General features: G+C 53.1%; 1 protein-coding gene across 2 annotated transcripts in view; it reads right to left on the bottom strand.

Annotated features, from left to right (window-relative positions):
• Positions 1 to 10,312: 10,312 nt before the first annotated feature.
• Positions 10,313 to 16,507, bottom strand: part of TTC12 (tetratricopeptide repeat domain 12) — a 50,283-nt gene continuing 44,088 nt past the window's right edge. For both annotated transcript variants that reach the window (XM_059707911.1, XM_059707912.1), the window contains exons 19-22: positions 14,097 to 14,198; positions 12,554 to 12,653; positions 11,427 to 11,652; positions 10,313 to 10,463 (exon numbers count right to left, since the gene is read on the bottom strand). In XM_059707911.1, the coding sequence (XP_059563894.1) occupies positions 10,388 to 10,463; positions 11,427 to 11,652; positions 12,554 to 12,653; positions 14,097 to 14,198 (504 nt within the window). In that variant the 3' untranslated portion in view covers positions 10,313 to 10,387. The remainder of the gene's footprint in view (positions 10,464 to 11,426; positions 11,653 to 12,553; positions 12,654 to 14,096; positions 14,199 to 16,507) is intronic.

Genomic DNA, 16,507 nt, shown 5'->3' with positions numbered 1-16,507 from the left:
GAAGCTGTTACTCATTGTATTTTAGCCCAAACCATTACCATCACTGGGGAATGGGGGGAGCATGGAGAGTTTAAAATGGGTGAGAGTAAACAGACTTCATCCCAGGCTAGAGCTGGTGAAAGTCCCCTAAATGTCTTTCTCTGCTAAATGTTAATCATTCAAACAACAAAAGTTTATTGAACACCCATTTTGTGTCAGCACTTTTCTAGGTACTTGGTCAAGTCAGTGATCAGAATAAACAAAAATCACGGAATTCACATGTTGGTGGGAAATGCAAATAATAAGCAATATATCCTGATATGTGACTTATATAGTATAATTATATGTTAGAACTAGAGGCCCGGTGCACAACATTTGTGCACTCTGGGAGGTCCCTCAGCCCAGCCTGTGCCCTCTTGCAGTTCGGGACCCCTCGGGGATGTTCGCCTGCTAGCTAAGAACATCTCTCTCCCAGTCCAGGGATCTCAAAGTCCCAGACCCTGCCTCCTTACCACCCACCTGCAGCAGAGGCAGGAGAGGCTCCCACTACTGCTGCTGCGTTCGCCAGCCGTGAGCCCAGCTTCTGGCTGAGCGCACTGATCACCAGGAGGCAGCTCCTGCATTGAGCGTCTGCCCCCTGGTGGTCAGTGCACATCATCGTGACTGGTCGTTCCACCGTTCAGTCGATTTGCATATTAGGGTTTTATTATATAGGACTAGGGGCCCGGTGCACGAAATTCGTGCACTGGGTGTGGGGGGGGGGGAGTGTCCCTCAGCCTAGCCTGCCCCCTCTCACATACTGGGAGCCCTCAGGCGTTGACCCCCATCACCCTCCAATTGCAGGATTGGCCCCTTGCCCAGGCCTGACGCCTCTGGCTGAGGCGTCCGGCCCGGGCAGCGGGGACCCGCAGTTGCAGCGGCCCCACGATCATGGGCTTCCCTTTAGGCCCAGGCAAGGGACCCCTAGCTCCTGGGACTGCCAGCTTCGACCGTGCCCAGCTCCCATCGCTGGCTCCACCCCTACTTCCTGCTGTCACTGGCCAGGGCGGCAAAGGCACCTGATTTTCTGATCATGGCTGGGGGGCAGGGCAAAGGCGGCCCCAGGGCCGCCTTTGCCCTGCCCCCCAGCTCTTAGCTCCCCCCTGGGTTTCCAATCACTGTCAGTGGCAGTTGGCTTCTTCCTGCTTTCCCTTTCGCCTCCCTGCATTGTGCCTACATATGCAAATTAACCGCCATCTTGTTGGCAGTTAACTGCCAATCTTAGTTGACAGTTAATTTGCATATAGCCCTGATTAGCCAATGAAAAGGGTAGCTTGTACGCCAATTACCATTTTTCTCTTTTATTAGTGTTGATGATACTATGTTGCGGAAAGAAAGGAACGCTTAACATTTAAACTGGTACTTTCAGGGTAATAGAACGTAAGCAAGATAAAGGAGATGGGCTGGGTGTGGAGTATGATGAGGGCTCTTTGGGTACTAGTGACATCTCACATAACTGGAAACCCAGTGACAGCCTGAGTCACAGCTGGATCTGGGACTCAATGGTCTCCTTAATTCCATCTGTTGGTTCTGTTTTTTTCTATTTTGACTCCGTTCTCAGCGAAGCCCTCCTCAAAGATGGCAACATCACCAGTGTGGTTCCCAATTCATGCCTCTCCTCTGAATAATCTCAGAGAGAAAAAAAGGTTCCTCTGCTTTGCTCTGGCACGAGTCTGGGTTGAGTTCAGATTGGCACTCGTCACATGTCCGCCTCTGAGCCAGCCACCCTGGTGAAAGGGAGGGGCAGTCCTGTGATTGGCATGTCTTGGAGTTCATGCTCCTCTCTGGAACCAGGGGTAGAATCAGCTGCACCTGAATCATGTGGTCTTAATCAGGGGGATGAGTGCAGGTTGCCTCCTGCACCAGGATCCCCAAGAAAAATTGAGGTGTCACAACCAGAACAGGGGAAATGGGTGCGGGACAAGCAAACACCAATTGTCCAGTTTACAAGGAAATAGAAGTCCAAGGCCCGGACCCGGAGAGGTGAGCTGGTCCGCCTGAGTTGGTAGTAGGGCGGGGCAGGGCTGGGACCGGTCTTGGGCCCTGCTGGTTGAAGAGTGCCCTTCGGAAAGAACGCTTGGAGCCACGACCTCTAGCCTCCTGTGGAAGAACAAATGACCTTTCCCCGTCAGCCCTCAGATAGTGGTTTTCTTTCATCAGTGACTCCGGCGACAGCAGCTAACAGCCCAGCTATTTGAAAGCCCTTATTTCAAAACACGATTCCCATTTCAGTTCCTGATCTGAATTTATTATGACTTCACTCGATCTGAGAAAAAGAAAACACACACATATTTCTTCATTGCTCCAGAGCCTGGGAGGTGTGGTGCACCCAGGACGAGGGCCTGCCTCTGGCAGCTCTTTAATGCAGGCAGGGTCCCCAGCAGACATCCCCGGGAAAGGTGAGTCCAGGACTAACTGTGGTTGTGAGCGGTGATGCACGGATGCTCTGAGGGTTACTGCTCTGCTGGTTGGACAAACAAGGCTGGTGGCTTCCGCCCTGCCCCTGGGAGGAAAGTCCCAGCCGAGTTCCGTAGGAATGAAGACCATTTATGAGAAGCCGTGTCCTCAGACCCCATCCCTCCACTTATAAACTCTGTAACGCCGACAGACGGCAGGACTCCCAGGTGCTTCCCGGGCCTCGCAGGCACCCGGCACCTGCATACCTGCCCTTCGGAGTGGTGACCCCCGTTAATCCGAGGGCCGGGTCTGGGGCCTCTGGCCTCAGTGGATGCTCCTGAATCCCTGATGTAGGCGCATAGACCAGCGGCCAAGACCATGTTAGCTCCAAGTGGAAGTTTTCTGGTGTCCGATTTGTTTTTCACCCTGATCACATCCTACTACTGCTATAATAGGAGTCCGGGAGTCAGTATCCATTTCACCACAGTCTTGTTTGTGTGTTAATCCTCATCCAAGGATATTTTTTTCGCATTGCTTTTTAAAAAGTTTTTTTTTAAATATATTTCTTTATTGATTTCAGAGAGGAAGGAAGAGGGAGAGAGAGATAGAAACATCAATGATGAGAATCATTGATTGGCTGCCTCCTGTACACCCCCTACTGGGGACTGAGCCCGCAACCCAGGTATGTGCCCTTGGCCAGAATGGAACCTGGGACCATTCAGCCTGCAGGCTGACGCTCTATCCACTGAGCAAAACAGGCTAGGGCACCATTGCTTTTTAGAGAGAGAGTACAAGGGAGTGAGGGCAGAGAGAGAGAAACATGAATGAGATAGAGACACATCAATTGGTTGCCTCTTGCACGTGCCCTGAACAGGGACCAGGGATGGAATCTCACAACTGAGGTACGTGCCCTTGACCAGGAATCGAACCGGGGGCCACTGGTGCATGGGCCTGATGCTCTAACCCCGTGGTCAGCAAACCGAGGCTCGCGAACCACATGCGGCTTTTTGGCCCCTTGAGTGTGGCTCTTCCACAAAATACCACGTGTGGGTGCGCACGTACAGTGCAATTGAAACTTCATGGCCCGTGTGCAGAAGTCAGTATTTTGTGAAAGAGCCGGTATTTTGTGGAAGAGCCACACTCAAGGGGCCAAAGAACCGCGTGTGGCTCGAGAGCCGCAGTTTGCCGACCAGCGGTTCTCAACCTGTGGGTCGCCAACCTGTGGGTCGCGACCCCTTTAGGGGTTGAACAACACTTTCACAGGGGTCGCCTAAGACCATCGGAAAACACATATACAATTACATATTGTTTTTATGATGAATCACTATGCTTTAATTATTTTCAATTTGTAACAATGAAAATACATCCTGCATATCAGATATTTACATTATGATTCATAACAGGAGCAAAATTACAGTTATGAAGTAGCAACGAAAATAATTTTATGGTTGGGGGTCACCACAACATGAGGAACTGTATTAAAGGGTCGTGGCATTAGGAAGGTTGAGAACCACTGCTCTAACCACTTGCAGCACTGGCCAGGGCCCCACAGTCATTTTATATTGTCTAACACAGTCTTTGGCACACAGGAGGTGCTTGGTAAGTATTTGAGTAAACAAGGGGCTTTTCAGGATCAAGCTGTCATTGAAGTGACCTTGTCTGAGGAGCTGCTTAATGTAACAGACCCTGGGCTCCCCACCCCCTCCGTTCCGAGGGGGGCCAGCAGGGTCTGGAAACCCGAGCACCTCCAATTTCACAGAGAAAATGACCTGTCCGCACACTCACCTCCATCCAGGCCTGGGATGTGCCTCGCTGATCAGATGCGAAGGTAATCCCTGGCAGCGGGGAGATTTAGCTGTTATCTCACAGGCTGCCGCTGGATTAGCAGGGCTTTCAGATAAAACCTTAAAGGGGGTAGAGTTTCATTTTTCCCTTCACGCTCAGGGAGCTGGTGAGAAGAACGGGCTACTTCACTGTGCGACTGTTTGGGCCAGAATATAAATGGCAGGAGAGGCAGGGCAGTGGGCAGTGGGCAGTGGGGTGCGGGTAAGGGCTGGATTCTGGTCCTGGCTCAGCCATGGTTCCTCCGGTTTCTCCGATGGAAATAATAATGCTGATCTGACGGCATTGTGCTCAGGAAATGAGTGCGTTGACATGAAAGCCCTTTGAAGAAGGGCTTCTGTGGGAGGCTATTACCTGGCTGCCGGAGACAGGCTGCAAGGCAGGGCTGCACCGGAAACAACAGACTGTCTGTCTGGTGAGCCTTGGAACGAGACCCTTGGGCCCACATTTGCTTGGGAGAAGCATGAAGGGGACCATCCCATGCATGTCCTGTGGATGCTATGTGGGACAGCCATGTAAATTCTAGCTGTCGAGAAGACATGAAGACACAGAGAGGAAGTGTTTCCCAGTGCAGGCGCCGCCGTGGACGCAGAGAAGGGTGAGCCGTGTGGTGAAGAGGCTCATGCCAAGGGCAAGAGTGTCCAGATGGCCTCAGCGCAGGTCTTCCAACGGTTGCTTCCCCTCCTTCCTCAGTTTCCTCACGTGTCAAGGGAGTAAAGGGAGCATAATAGCAGCACCCACTTCATTGGCGGGGGCTGAAACCTGTAAGTCTGTAGTAAAAGGCACAGCCACAGTGATTGTGTCGGGGCTCTGAGGATGTGCAGGGCGTAAAGAGAGGGAAGGCAGGAAGGGCAGCAGGAGCCGGAGTGCCAGGTGCAAGCGAGCAGACGCATGGGGAGCTGGCCTTAGAAAAGGGGGCTCAGTGGGAGCCGCCACTCACAAGTGGGCCTCAGGCTTCCTTGAGGTGCTGGAGCGCTATGGTGACCCCCGAGGACAAGGGGACCCAGGGTCAGTGCTGAAGACTGGCTAGCTCAGGTGCGGCAGAATGTGACCCTGAAACCAAGCTGACTAAGGTGAGGCTCGGAGAGATCACACTGGATGGGTGATGGGCAAAGGCATGTGTGGCTTTGTTAATGTTTGAGGGGTAGTCACAGATATGCTCATATAAAATTATGCCTAAAACTTATGGACCATAGCTCTTACTCCTCAGTACAAGGAATGAACATAATTCTTACGGTAGTTTAAGATAATGTATTTGATCAGCGAAATTTTAGAAAAATTCAAAAAGCGCTATGCTCTCTTTATGCCTTTACCCGTCGACACCACACACCCACACATTCACACACACAATACACCACGTGTACATGCACCAGCAGAGGAGTCTGCCCTTTATCCTGCTGTCAGTTGTGAGAATGTGCCCGAGAAGGGGTGCGACATAATGGAAGGGGAGTTTAAGAGGATTATTCTGCTTCAGTATGCAGGATGGCTTAGACTTCGGAGCGAGACAGGGAGATCTGCCCAGAGGCTATTACTATAATGCAAGTTAGCCTAATCCGGTGCCTGTCTTTTTCTTATTTCCCCCTGATATTGATAACGCAGTGCCAAGTTCCGTGAACACGGGTCCGAATCCTTCATGCTCTCCTGCGCATGCCCCCCACCACACCAGGACTCCCACTGCCACACTCGACAGCCCAGCGCTCCACTGCTGGCGGTCTATATCCCGGATGGTATTGAACTTGGGAGCCCACTTCTCTATCCCCCATCTTCTGGCAGTCAGATCCTTCCAATCCTGATAAAAATCCCCGTATTTAAGAACTCTGGGAAGAGCACACAGGGATGGCCAGCCGGGGCATTGATGAGGCAGCCGACTCCACTCTAAGGACCACAGCGGCCACCGTTTCCTGGGCAACAAGTGCCCAGGAGGAAGCTGAGAGCTTTACAGAAATCCTCCCATTTAATCCTTAGGACAAACTCATGAAGTCAGTATTGTACTTGTCCACCCCCACCTTTTATAGACCAGGCAATGAAGGGGCTCAGTGACATAGGAGGTGGAGCTGGGCTTTGAGCCACTGCACTTACTGCCTCCCAGTGGCTGCCTTGAGAACTGACCCTAGTTCTCCGCCCCCTTGGTTCAGAGGCTTCTGCCCCTGGGAGACAGCTCGCCTGACTTTCAGTCTTGATTTCCTTATGTATAAATTGGAGGTGGGGTGTGCAGACTACATATTTTTAAGCATTGCATTATATTTAGCAAATAAAGTCAGATGGATTCCAATAAAACAGATACTGAAATTGGATGGTCCCTAAATTATTTTCATCTTGGGCATGCTAGAAGCCTTCGTCCTCAACACCCACCCCAATATTTCTCATTATCTGTGCTTTGATCTAGCCTAACTCCCGTTGCACATGAACTCACCTGTTTTTACGTGGAAATTCATCTGCAAGTGCATGTGTGTGTCTGCATGGACTCGAGGCTTGACGGGGAAGTGAGGGATCTAAATGAGTAGATGGAGCTACTGAAGATTAAAGTGCAAATGTGAAGGCATAGACAGACATGTGACAAGGGGCATGCTGCTCAGGCCGAGCTGAATGGGTTCGTCCGGCAGACGGCAGCTCACACGGAGCACCTCCCTTCAACCCAAGGCGATGGGAGCCCAGGTGCTGCTCGCACTGCTGGCACCCAAGGCCCCTCCCCACTCCCAACCAGAGCTGAGCATCCAGAGGAAGCTGAGCCTGGCCCAGCACAAAACCAGCCCCAGGGGCAGAATGCCTCCAGGAGAACCCATTCTTCATTTGGCTGTTTTGAAATTGAGATCAAATTTGAGGTCTTGTTTTTAAAAAAGTCACCCACAGGCTTCAGATGACAGAAGCCCGTTATCCCTGACACGAGCAGCAGCAGCGGTAGGCCTGGAGCTGCCCGAGGTGATGAGGTGCCTGTCAGCTGTCTTGCTGTTAACATGCCTCCTTTCCAGGGCACTCAGGGGTGCGGGACCTCTGCCCCGGGGCCTGCTGAGAAAGAACTACGGATGTCCTGATGTATGTGTACTGGAGATGCAGTCCTGGGAATCAACAGGTTTTCCTGGTTTTAAATTGAGGACAAACAGCTGACATCTGTTTGGGGAGGGGACTTTGGGGCATGGACGTTAGCAACTATGGCCCTTCAGTGTTTGGCTCCCAGTCCACTGCCCATGAGGCCTTGCTGATGTAAATGCCCCTGTCACAGGGTCCCTGGCCAGGCACACTGCCACCCGCTGGTGAGCCCTGGGTGTGCTCAAACCTCAACCCGCCTGGTCTGGTACCTCAGAGGGAGCAGGGGAAGGCAGGTGGCAGGCAGCTGGGTCTTGGAGGATCCCTATGTTTGCCACTGGGTACAGGAAAGAGGAAAAGGCAGACAGAACAGCCAGGTAAGCGCTTGCCTGCATTAAAAGGATGAGCAGAAATGTGAGGGTGGGAGGGGGCAGATAGTGAGTTCATGGTAATTTCTTGCCTAAAAATAATAGTCACTTAAGTTAATGCCTTCTTTTTTTCCAGTGACCGATGCCAGGGGATTCATATGTTATGTCCAATCCACAGAACTCCATGGGTATCTTACAAATGCTCCCACTTTGTAAGAAAGGAAACGGAGGCGCAGGAAATTGGACCCCTCTTCCTAATGCCACGTGTAGGAAGTGGAGGAATGTTTTACGTGCAGAAGTTACACACAGGCTGGGCCACAGCCGGGCTCCCCTGCCTATTGGTCCTGTGAATCTGGGCGAGTGAAGCTGAGATGACACCTACCTTTCAGGGTCTTTGTGCGGCAGGATCACTAGGCACGCGTGACTGTGCCTTGCACGGAGCACACGCTCAGGGCGTGGGCAGGACTCAGCCTCTCTCTGCAGACCCGCAGGCCGCAGCCCCTGAGGACCGAGAGCCCCTGGCATGGGGGAAGGGGGTGAGCTGGGAGTGAGTTGGCTGAGAGAGTAAATGACGGGGCCCTCTAGAGAGCCTGCATTTTCCAGGCGTTCAGGAAGTGGGACCGTATTTTGGAAAAGGTCGTGGAGGATTGAATGTCATCTGGCCTTGTCCTCACAGATCCTGGGAAATTGCTGACAGCAGTGTCCTGGCCCAGGGTAGCATGTCCTGCCCCTTCCTGCTACTTTCTCCCAACATCGACCCTCAGTCCTGCCTGCTGTCCTCTAAACTGCCATGCCACATTGCCTGGGCGGCTGTCACCACCGGTCCCTCACGCCTCTGGGGGCTTCCGGGTGGCTATCGGCTTCCGTCTCGGTCACATCCTCCTTAGGGTGGGCAATGCCAGCGCCTCTGCTTGTGGAACCAGCACTGCTCTCCCGGGATAAGCCGTGACCCGAGGGTGGGAAGGACGGTGCAGGGACTCCTGGCACGAAGCGGTGAGCCCGTCTTCAATGCGGAAGCGGCTTTTCCATGCCGCCCAGGAGCCCTGTGTGTCCCACGGGTTAGCGGTAACGGGACTTGGAGGGCCGGCCCCGCACTGGAGAAGGCGGACGGCGGGATGTAAACCATCTTTCCACCTGGGAGGAGGGAGCTCCAGGAGCGGCCAGACCCTCCTCCGCAGCAGAGAACATTGCTGCTGCAAAGACAGTAACAGAATTTGACATTCCCCACTCTCTGGGGAAGAGATTAGATGTATAATAGCCATTTTCAAGAGCCGGGGAGGAGGAGTGCAGCTGAAGAGGGGGAGGAGGGGCCGGGACTTCCCGTGGAGGCGACAGCCTGCTGGTTACGCACACGGGCACCTTTCCATTTTTAAAGCTCCACAGGATTCTCTCCCCAGACAGCACATCTCGCAGCCTCCAATTTCCTTCTCTGTGCTCTGTTAGCATCAAGCCGTCTCCCTGTGCCACTCAGTTCCCCCTTCAGATGCGTGTGTCTGCGGGATGGGACTGAGCGGGCAGCCCCTGGCCGCTCCTGTGGCTGTCACCTGCCTGCCACGCAGGGCCAGCGCGACAGCGCTGTCACAGCCCCGCCAGCTTGCTCCAGCCCCACGTGGCTCCCTGGGCCCACAGTGAGGGTCTCCAGGCTATTGATTTCACTCCAGCCCCCCAAGTGCCAGTGACCTATCTTGGCTTCAGGAGCAGTTTTTCATGTAAGCTAAGAGCCACCTGACTCGTGAAAAGCCATTTCTTGGGTCTGATGAACAAAATCTAGGAGGAAGATTCCCTTTCCTGCAGGGTCCAGAGATGGTCCAGCTCCGATTCCTTAAAGGACCTGTGTTTTACCCCTTCCCGGGCCACTCAGATGTAATCCAGCTGACATCATAGTCAACTCCCTTGACCTCAAGATGGAACCTGACAATATGTCCTATCTGTGTAGCACTTTGTAATCCCCAAAGTTCCTTTACTTCTAAAGTGTCGTTTAATCTTCGCAGCAATACAGGAGATAGGCTGGGCCTGTATTATTCTAGTTTTAACAGAAGCAGCTACCAAAGCTCAGAGTGGTTAAGTGACTTGTCCAAAGTCACACAGCTGCCAGGAAGTAGGGTAGGACCATAAGTCTTTGGGACTTTGGTCCAGGACTCTGGTGTTCACTGTACCACACAGGTCCCGCCTCCTTCCCTACAGCGCTCAGTACATGTACTGAGAAGTGGAAGAGTCATGTCACTTACTGGACTTTTCACTTAGGGACTTGGGGTGCAGAGGTGGCCCCAGCAGTCTGAGAGTGGACCTAGGGCAGAGGCAGGGGAGCAGGGGCTTCTGGGCATGGGGTGAGAGTGCAGGTGGATTAGGGAAATGAATGTCTGCATCTGTGGGAGTTAGTGACACACAGGATGGGGTGAGCACAGTCTGACTGGAGGAGGGCACCAGGCAGCACTTCCAGGAACGACCCAGATGGGGAGGGGGAGGCTGGCAGAACACAGCTTCCATCTAGAACCGTCACTTACATGATGCCTGGCTTTTCGCTTGCTGGAGCCCAGCCTCTGCAGAACGGGCCGCTGGGCAGGCAGGCAGGTCCTGCCGCGGCAGCTGGCCTCATGCCCATTCTCCTGTTGCCAATGAAAACCACAGGCACAGACTCGGAAAGTCAGTATTTGGTTCTTGAGTGGCTATTTTAGGATTTTATTAACCAGGAGCAACCCAGGGCGTGCAGTTGTGGGTTTGCACAGACACCACATGCCTCAAGAATCCTGGATGTGCGTCACGGTGGAGTTGAGAATTTCTAGTCCATGAAGCTCTCTCAGCTGAGCAGCAAACCTGTCGTAATTGGAACACAAGCTCCAGGACCTGTGTGCGGACTGCTGAGCCCAGGCCGCCCCTCACTAGCCCTGGCAGGAAGGTGGCAAGGGGCCGAGCTGGGGCCCTGGAGCCCTCAGGGAGGCCCGCAGACACTGCCAACACTCTCGCTGAGTGGCGGGTGTGACAGCTGATCCGATGGCACCTGCTCTCGGGACTCTGAGCTCACACTAGCTAACATGCCATGCTTTCTGTGGAAGAAACTCTCCATTCCTCCCGTTTGAACAACCAGACAGAACTTGAAAGGACCTTGGATGCCATCCAGGCCAACCCTCTCATTCCACGGAGGAGGAGTCAGAGGGCAGGCCGGACACCCTCCCGGCCAAGGGAGGCACCCCTCTATGCCGGGGCTTGGGGCTCCGTCATGCAGCCACGGCGGCACCGGCTGGAAGCGTGAATGACTAGGAGTTTAAACGTTTAAACGCATCAGAAAGAACAGAGTATGAGCTAAACAGGAGCAGTGGACGTGGTTAGAGCAGAGCTGGCTTGCCCTGGCTTGTCCACGTCTCAGGTTGGTTTGCTCCAGCAGGAGAATGTTATGGGCACTGGACCTTCTCCCATATGCTCATGCCCTGGGCAGACAAGAATGAGGGGAGGGCTAACTCTTTTTGGAAAAGTAGAGGGGAAAGAAGGAGGGAGAGAGGAGAGATGGTGACAGGGAGAGGAAAGAGTGGAAAGAGGAGGATGGAGAATGAGGGAGTGGAATCAGAAAGGACAATGGCAGGAAGCAAATCCCTGTCAGATAAGAGTCTTCCCTCACTGGGTGGAGCCTGAGGGCCCCCAGTTCCCTCAGGGAAGGCTTCCTCCAAGAGGCAGCTACTAGGGCCCAACCCTCTCTGCAGGGAAGGAACCAGGGCTCCCGGGGCAGAGCCCAGCCAGGCAGGCGCCTGCTTGTTCTGAAACATGACCAGGGGCCCCGCACACCTGGGCTCGGCCGTGCACAGCTTCCCCAGAGCGATCCCTGCGTTCAGCGGCACAGCCCTCTCCCCCACATCGCGGGCTGCGAGCTTCAACAGGACTTGCACGATGTCTGTCTTCAGCAGGGAGGACGCCACCTGGGGCACCTCCATGCAGTTCCCCAGGCAGAGGGCGGCGTTGCCCACCAGAATCTCATCCTCCGAGCTGAGCAGCGTCATGAGAACACTGAAGTCTGCAGGAGGAGAACATGCATCGGTCCCTCCAAATCCCAAGCAGAAGGCTGGCAGAGGGATGGACGGCGCGAGGAGGTGTCAGTGGACGCTGAGGTGCCCAGAAGCTCTGAGATAGGGCATGTCACTCCCTCATTTAGCAAAAATGTACTGCGTGCCATCGGCTCCTTTCGGTGTGTGTCTCTGACGTACCTCAGAGGCCTTGGGCAGCGTCTGGCACAACACTGATGGGAGTGGGTGAATGCTGCGTGGCAGGCACGCAGGGCTGTCTTCTCTAAAGTCCCCAGCCTTTACCTCAACTCTCCACCTGACAGCCCCTAGTGGGAGGCCACGGGCCTGCATCCTGGGCTGCAGGGCAAGCAATAGGGCCCAGAAGAAAGGTTCCTGCCTGCTTGGAGAGGCCCTGGTGAGTCCCCTCCTGGCACATTCCAGGGGAGGGTAAGGAGAACAGCAGCAGGCTGCCTGGCCTGGGAACCCTGCAGCCGATCTCAGTTACTAGAGCAACACTAGGCTCAGACTCCGGTGACTGTCCTTGCTCACTAAAAGTTGAACCTGTTTCTCCCCTGATGAAAGAGGAGAACCCATGTTAGGTCGGTCGGTCTAAGCAGAATGCTTTAGAAACAATTTCAATTTAACTTGGCCACAGGCAGTAGCTCCCAGCTTCAACCCTGTTACCTGAGTCTGCAGCCTGGGCCTGCTACCTGTGCACAGCCCAAGGCTAATTCAATGCTCTCCGAGCTGAGGGTGAGATGGCATCTGACAGTGTAAGCACAGCTGAAGGCCGGGGAGAGGTAGTGGCTTTCCACTAAGTCCCTCCTTTCTGCTCACCTGCGGTTCCCTTTGCAGCTTCAAGGATGACTAGCCTCTGGGGTGTGGGCTCCGCTTAACGAAAGCATCACTTACTCTTGTCCAGTCTTATCACTTCCTCTCGTGCCTCATGGCAACTGTTAGTGCAGACGGCGAGGGTCTTCACGGCATAACGCGAGGCGGTCTGGCCTCCCGCCTAGATTGCGAATGAGATTAGAAAAATACCATCAATCCTGCGACTGTTCTTGGCAGAAACCACAGTGAGCAGCTGTGACTTGCTCGTGGCGTCCTAACATCTAAAAGAGAGGCCCACTGAGAACGGGCGCACTTCCAGAGGAGCGTGGCCCTGCGGAGGGAGTGGCACTCACCCCCTCCCCCAGCACAGCCCACACCAGGGGGTGCAGGCCTGACACGTACACCTGAGGAATCGCCTGGCAAGGCTTTGTGAGAGTGGCTGAGAAGAGAACGATGCTGTCGACTGACAGATCAACCAAAAAGGGAGGGAAGGACCCGCTCCCTGCAGGATTTGAGAACAAGGGCTGACTTGCCAAGGCTGCCAGGCCTGCACAGAGAACATCAGGGACCTACATCATTTTACGAGGTGACAACTGTCAAATCATAGCCTAATGCACGGTGCACATATGCATGCATAACACCACGTGTGTGCATGCAATCGGCAGCCTCTGGCAGGTTTGCAAGAGCTGTCCAGAGTGAATGACAGTCATCATGCAAGCGGCAGCTGAAACTCAGACTGCCCTGTCCTGCGCTCTCAATACTGTCCCTGACCCAGCGCAGCAGCCCCACGCACAGCAAGCATGCTTCCTGGCCCTGTAAGCCCGGAGTTTTATGAGTAAGTCTCCCACGGGGTCACCACGCTAACACGGGTGAGTGACCCTGCTGGGCACAGCTATCGCAGGAGGGATCCAGAGATGGCAGCTGCATGTGTCCCCTCGCCCTTCCGGGTGAGTCTGGTTACCTGTTGTACCCACTCGCTTAGACTCACTGCACTCCTATCACAGGGAAACCTGAACAGCCTTTCGTTACATCCTTTTGTAGCTGCACCCTGCGTATCTCACAGTGGAGTTACATCCTCCATCCTCCAGACAACTGGATAAAGCGCCGGGAGCGGGAAAACGCGAGCAGAGTAAGAGGCTGAGAAGCCTTGGTGGGAGTTACTCAGGCCATCGTTTTCTGGGACAGAGGCCATGCATGTGTAAGACAGGCTCGGACACAGGGTTTCTATGTGTATTTAATGGACAGTTTACCTATTTAATTTATTTACTTACTTACTTAGAGGAACACAAGGAGGGAGGGGGAGAGAGAATTTGTTGTCCCTCCCATTTCTGCATTCATTGGTTGATTCTTGTACGTGACCCAAATAGAGATGGAACCCACACCCGTGGTGTATCTGGATGATGCTCTAACCAACTGAGCCACCCAGCTGGGGAACAGTTTACTTATCTATTCTCCACTCTTTTGTTGATGTTCAGAGCACAGTCTGGGTGGACATGCAGAAGAGACTCCCCATTCAAGGTTGAAATCTAGCAGGGGTGCAAGAGCGGCACCTCACTTCTCTTCCCCAAATAAAATGAGACGTTCCTGGAAACTCCAGAGGTTGTGAGCAATGACGGCATTTTACCTTCAGGAACTTAATCATTTTCTTCACCACTCCTGCTCTCAGGGCCTCCGCGACGATTTCCAGGGAGGAAGGAAGGGTGCGGCTGAGAACGCCAGCAGCTCTCTAGGGAAGCAGAAAGTGAGGGGTAACTCAAAGCTCCTTTCAGACAAGCTGAGGACCTTTACAAGTGAACAAGGGGGAGGTGAAACAACCATTAACACTGGAAGCCAAGTTTGCACCTTGATCTTAAAAATATGTCATGGCCAAGTAGCAAGCACTGTTGTTTTGAATGCAGCTGCCAAGCAGGCCATTCAAAGGGCTGTGAACATTGTCCCTGGCGCATTGTGGCTCCGCTCATTTCTGCTTCACACAGGCCACCCAGTTCGCCTTTTGTAAGCCCTGGCCACTCCGCGGTGCTGCCACCAGGGCCCAGGGCAGCCTTCCTGGATTGATCCTTTGGGTCTTTTAGTTTTTCTTTATTTGTTCTGAACTGTCTTTTTGTTCTATTCTCTGGGAGACTTCCCGTTCTAATTCTTTGAAATAGAAAGCTATTACTACAATTTGGCTATAATACTACTTTGAATTTTTCTGAGGATACACATAATAGTTATTACTTTTTTTGCTTTTTCCTACACCATCTGTGTTTGTTTGTTTTTCTGGTCAATTTTTCTGTTTATTGTGGTTTTTCTATTTATGTGTATGGCTTTCCTGAAATGTCTAGGGACCCTTAGCTGCTGATCACACTTATGAAAAAGATAACACAGTATGTTTGGGCCTGCTGTGTTTATGGGAAGCTGGTGAGAAAGTGGCAGGTGGCACCCCCAGATACTAGGCAGCACACACGTCTTCTCTGGTCTCCCGGTGCCTCTGAAGAAACGTGCTCAGATTCTGTGCCCGGGGTCAGACGGGGGCTGCCGAGTGCAGTCCCCTAGGCTCCCACTGCTGCCCTGCTGCACCTGGCATTTGGAAGGTGCCATCTTCTCCAGGGTCCCTTTCCCAGGGGTGTGCCCCTCAGTCTGTGCTCTACACCCAGGTTTCTCCAGCTCTGCCTCTCCTGACCCACTGGTGTCCTCTTGACTGTTCACTTTGTTGACGTGGGTTTCTACTCCCCCCAATGCCTGTAGCCTCGTTTTAAGAGGTCTCAGGGGAGAAGGCATAGACTGTGTTAGCACGACATCAGTCTTGCTTCCCTCGGGGGCTGGAATGTCTCCACAGCTGACAGCACAGATCTCTTTCCAGGCTCGAGACAGTAGAGAGCACCCTAAGGAAGGACCGATTCTCCTGCTGAAGCTGCTGCCCCCAACTGTGGCACATGCAGAGTCCTGGGAAAGTCTGGCCAAGGGAGTCCTGAATGGTTAGCACGAAGCTAGTGCTGGCCTAGCTTTAGGTTTAGACTAGAGGTAGGGCCTATATGGCCCGTGGGCCATGGAAGGCCCACAGAATCATGTTGTCTGGTCCTGCCAAGGCATGGGGGTGAGTTAATTAAATGTCTGACCAAATATAGCAGCCTAATTTTTAAGTTGATAATTTTGTATGGCCCAAGAATGATGTTATAAATATCCAAATAGCCCTTGGCAGAAAAAAAGGTTCCCTATCCCTGATTTGGACCACCCAGAAAATCCAATACCCAACAACAATGGTGCTCACCACTTTGGGGGTCATGGATCCTTTCTGAGGATCTGATGGAAGTTGTGCTGCCCCCCACCCATGAAAATGCACATACACTCAGAATTTTCTATACAATTGCAGTGGGTTCCAAGGAACTGCAGACCTGCCACGAGTTCCTAGAGCCCAGGTTAAAAACCCCCTACAATGCCGGAACTGACCTCAGGGAGGTGTGGGCATGCCAGCTCCAAATAGGATGCTCTTGGTCTACTCAGAACCTTTACCCCCATCCTGGAACCAGCCTCCAGTCTGTGAGCTTTGAAGGGCTGGCTTCCCAGGATACCCTGAATGTGACTCCAGTGATTTTCCTAGGCTTTGGGGCCCTAATAGGCGGGAAAGTTGGGGTAATTCTTAATGTGCATTTATACCACATCCTGGGATTCTGGCAAATAGCCTCTTGAACCACATCCGTATCCCCTGACGCACTATGCTCCCCATCCGCCTTCTCCGTTTTCTTATCCAAATGGAAACGGAGTTTAAAAGCCATTCCAGCATCTACCTCCAAGGGGGCTAAGGCCAGCATGCTTAAACAGCCTCTGGGATCACTGGCTTGAAAACCTGGGTTTGGTTCTGTTGATCATGGAAAAGAGATTCTACATAAAATCGCAGGACCCATTCCATTTGCACAAGGATATCTTGAAATAGGACAAATCAGATAAGTTCCAGACCAGACACCAAAGGGCTCCTGGACTCTAGGCGGCTCCACAGATGGGGTGCTGGGCAGTGCTCACCAAACCCCATGAAGCTGAAGGCAAGTCTGAGGATTG

This window comes from Myotis daubentonii, chromosome 9 (assembly GCF_963259705.1).
Source record: "Myotis daubentonii chromosome 9, mMyoDau2.1, whole genome shotgun sequence".
In the NCBI taxonomy this organism is placed as follows: Eukaryota; Metazoa; Chordata; class Mammalia; order Chiroptera; family Vespertilionidae; genus Myotis; species Myotis daubentonii.
Note: the sequence above shows the minus strand (reverse complement) of the source record. Positions and strands in the feature narration are given on the sequence as shown.